We start from the raw sequence: 4,027 nt of genomic DNA on the forward strand, positions 1-4,027 counted from the left end.
GTGTGTGTGTGTGTGTGTGTGTGTGTGTGTGTGTGTGTGTGTGTGCATCTATTTCTGCTTGCCACACCACCTGAACGCTCACCTGCCTGAAAGCATGGCAGGTTACCATGACAACAGGTAATTGTCACCTATCATCACAAGTCCCGGCTGCAACGTTACTGCATATTTTAACAGGTCTTTAAATAAAAATCCCGTTGACGTGCGCGGCGAGAACTTTTCTCTCTCACTTTAACGGCGTTGATCGTGTAATTAAACGTGTGCGAGAGGTGACAGAAGTCATGAGACGACACATGTTTCACATTTGAAAAAAAAATCAGGGTCACAGAGTTTGGGTTTTGTGATTCGACTTGTACGGTTAGAGAAACTTACTCTACAGAGACGGCGTAACTCTCAGGAAGCAGATCACAAGGAACATCGCCAATGAGGATCTGGACCCCCGCAGGTCTTCGGCCCAGGTTCCTGCCTTGTACCGTGATCAGGGTCCCTCCTCCAGTCGGACCCCTCAGGGGGGAGATCTGACAAAGACAAGAGGGAAGCGATGAGGTGAGAAAGAAACACCTGTGGGGAACGCTGTAACAATAAATTAGATCTCACAAGCAGATTACCACCCTAAAAAAATCACTCTGATAAGGACGGGTGATAATTAACACTTTAAGGGAGCAGGAACGCCGTCTTTGATTGAGAGGTGGAGAGCGGCACGGACTGAGACAAGGATCCAGTTGAGCAGACACCCGGTTTAGGTGTATACACACACAAAGCAGACTCTTAACGGTGCCTGTCTGAGACTCTTCAGCCTCTAATCCTCTACAGCACATGCAAATAAAGAGCAGGCTAAGAGCCCCCCTTCACATCCCACAAGAGACAGACAGAGTGGGAAAGTGAGGGCTGGAGAGGCAAGGTGTAGAGCACAGCAGAAAGGTGGATGAGTGGGGAGGCAATTTAGAGAACCGAGTGTCGAGAGGGGAGTGAATGCTGATGATGGTGGTGAGAGAGAGCAAAGCCTCAATGGGGGAATTAATGCACAGAGCCATTTTTTCTTTCTTTCTTCCCCTTTCATCTGTTTTCCCTGTCTGTCTGCTCTGTCGGATTCCTCAGCCCTGTTTCTTGCTGTTGTTCGGAGGCACACTCTCCCTCGCCTTTGGTCTTAACTCTCCGTTTGGAAACTACGTAAAGAAAAAGAGAGGAACGCTGCTGCCTCTTCAGACATGGAAAAAGAAAAAAAAAAAAAAAACGGACAGATAGCATCTCCTAAAACAAGACAGAAGACATTCACCATCATCTCACCACTGTAGCACAGCTGTCCTGGCAGAATGCTCATTTCTCAGAATAACCTCCAGGCCGAGGCGAGGTCGCCGTGACCCCCCCCCCCCCCCCCCCGTATTATTAGCCCGGCTCCGGCTCTATCAGGAACTGAGACGAGGGATGAAAACAGGCACTTCTGTTTGGTCTAGGTGAGAGGTTTGGCCTGACATCCACAAGCCCACAAGGAACTCGCAGCGACATCAGCACAGATAAAATAAACCAGCTAAAAAGGGAGAGGCGGCTGTGAGAAGAACAGTGTGTTACTTTTTATACAAACAACTAAAACCAACTTTTCATTATTTAGTTCACTTTCTGAATGTTAAAAACTTTACACTAACATTTTACTGTTATTAAGCTCGCAGTTCTTACATTTTGCTTAATTTTACTAAATGTTAAAAATTAAATGTTAAAAATGTACATAAATATTTATTCCTGAATCTAAATGTGCAAATCTAAATGTAAAAGTTAAATCCTCACATTCAGGTATTTTGGAATGGAATGCAGCCTTTGCCATTGGTGTTCGGCTCATGTCCAAATTCAGTAACAGCGTTAGCAGCATTTAGTGTTATCTAACCAGGATGATGTCATCATCTTGCGACAAACGTCAACACTAGCCACAGCTAGCTGCTGCTAACCGCTACTAATGATTCAACCAAACACTGCTGAAGATGGTATTTATAATCTAAATTCAAAATGTGTTCATAGTACTTGAATTCCAGCAGTTTGAAGTGCAGCTCAGACTTCGGCTACAACTCTGAGTTTAATGTCTTGTAGGGAAGCGTTAGCTGTGTTCATGTGTTAGCAGTTGCTATTGTCTCAATATGATGACGTCCTAAAAAGAGCCAAGCAGCAACCACCCGGTTCGGATGTTATCAGTCCATTAAATGGACATTATTAGCGGTTATCAGTCCCATAGAATGGCTTCAGACTGTCCCGACAGTGCCCCCTAGTGGGTTACCAGTGCCATATACGTTGGAATGCAACAATCCGCTACCACTGGAGTCCGGTCTACTTTATCGTAGCCCATGTCATTTTCTCTAAAATTAACTTCAGTGGATTTATGCCTCATATTAACCAGATTACATAAAAAACCTTATTGGTTTTATGCCTCATATTATCCAGCTGACAGTCTGAAGCCATTCTATGGGACTGATAACGGCTAATAACGTCCATTTAATGGATGATAACATCCGAAGAGGGTGGCACCAACAGCAAAGGCTGCGTTCCATTCCAAGATATTTAAATGTAAACTTCAACATTTAAGATTTAACTTTTACATTTAGATTTAGGATTTAATATTTACACAAATTTTTTTAACATTTAAGTTTAACATTTAGTAAAAATTAGCAAAGTGCAAGAACAGTGAGTTAAAGAACTGTTAGTGGAAACATTTTTAACACTCAGAAAGTGAGCTAAATTATGTTATGCCATTTTTAACATTTCATTTTACACAGCACCTCACAGCCGTACATTTTGAATACATGCCTGACCTTTTTACTGTTTTTGCTGCACAAACATATTAATGTGTTAGAATTATGAAAGATGCACTATTTCACTCAAGATAAAACCCACCATAACTGATATTTATTTTCAGAATGCATCTTAGTGAGCATCTGTGTGTTGGCTTCAAGCTCTGACTTTAAGATGAGCCTGTGTGCTTTTCATTTACACCTATTGCAAGTCTGCAAGTCTTAATTTACAGCACAAAACTCTGCCAGGGCTTCGGGGAGATCGCAGGGTGTGAGTGTACCTCCTCCTGATAGAACCTTTGTGCTATTAAACACACGAGAACGCTGAAACCATTCCTCACACAAACCAAATGTAGAGCACGTACACCCAAACTGTATCCAATCTGGCTCCAGATTGTCGATCAAACTGATAAAATCCATATGCTTTCTTTATATTTGTTTTTCCGCTCTGAAAAGATTGTTTCACAATCAGCACTTTCATCTTCCTCTTGTCAGTCCAGTTCCTGTGCATCACGCTAATCAAGGAGGATGTGAAGACAAAAACAGGAAAAGGCTCCTCACTGCACCCTATATCCTCTTCTTTACCCTCGCCTTTTTTTTTCTGTCCACTACGTCCTACATCCTCTCCCCATTCAGGTCCCAGCCAGGTCTCTGTGTTCTTTTTCTTTATAAGTGGAAAAAAAAACTGTTTGTCACTTACTGGTTTAGACGCCAAAGTATGTTTTGTTTTACAGCAGTGAACTGGCCGAGACGTTACATGAGAACAAAGAGCCTGCAGAGATAATATATGTCTCCTTTGTCTGTCAACAGTGCTTTGAACAGAAAAGCATTTTTCATAATTGGGTGGTAGGTGGGTAAGTTTCGCAAATAATGAAGTCCTCCATTTTAATATTTGGTTTTGCTATGAGTTTCTTGTGATGGAGATCGTTTGTGACATAGGAGAGCGAAGACAAACAAGTTTCATTATCTTAGCAGCACCCTCTTCCCTATATAACAAAGAGCTGCTGCAGTCTTTAGGTGTGTGTGTGTGTGTGTGTATGTGTGTGTGTGTCTAGGGAGGTCGGATCTTTTTTCAGTAAGCTGGAGTACTCGGGTTCTAAACCCGTGGATTCTCTGGGAAAACACGGCTGCCAAAGCGTTGCATCACACACCCGACTGAACCACAGCCCCTGAATCCTCTCCTGCCAGAGAGCCAGTGGGGGAATATGTGTGTGTGTGTGTGTGTGTGTGTGTGTGTGTGTGTGTGTGTGTGTGTG

At 43.0% G+C, this 4,027-nt stretch overlaps 1 protein-coding gene across 1 annotated transcript in view; it reads right to left on the reverse strand.

Moving 5' to 3' along the window:
- The window catches only part of plxnd1 (plexin D1), a gene marked incomplete in the record, with an annotated part of 110,272 nt that overhangs the window by 61,894 nt on the left and 44,351 nt on the right, over positions 1 to 4,027 (reverse strand). The window contains 1 exon segment of the mRNA XM_014015927.1: positions 370 to 515. Within this exon segment, the coding sequence (XP_013871381.1) occupies positions 370 to 515 (146 nt within the window).

The sequence above is a fragment of the Austrofundulus limnaeus genome, unplaced genomic scaffold (genome assembly GCF_001266775.1).
Source record: "Austrofundulus limnaeus strain Quisiro unplaced genomic scaffold, Austrofundulus_limnaeus-1.0 Scaffold3, whole genome shotgun sequence".
Taxonomy (NCBI): domain Eukaryota; kingdom Metazoa; phylum Chordata; class Actinopteri; order Cyprinodontiformes; family Rivulidae; genus Austrofundulus; species Austrofundulus limnaeus.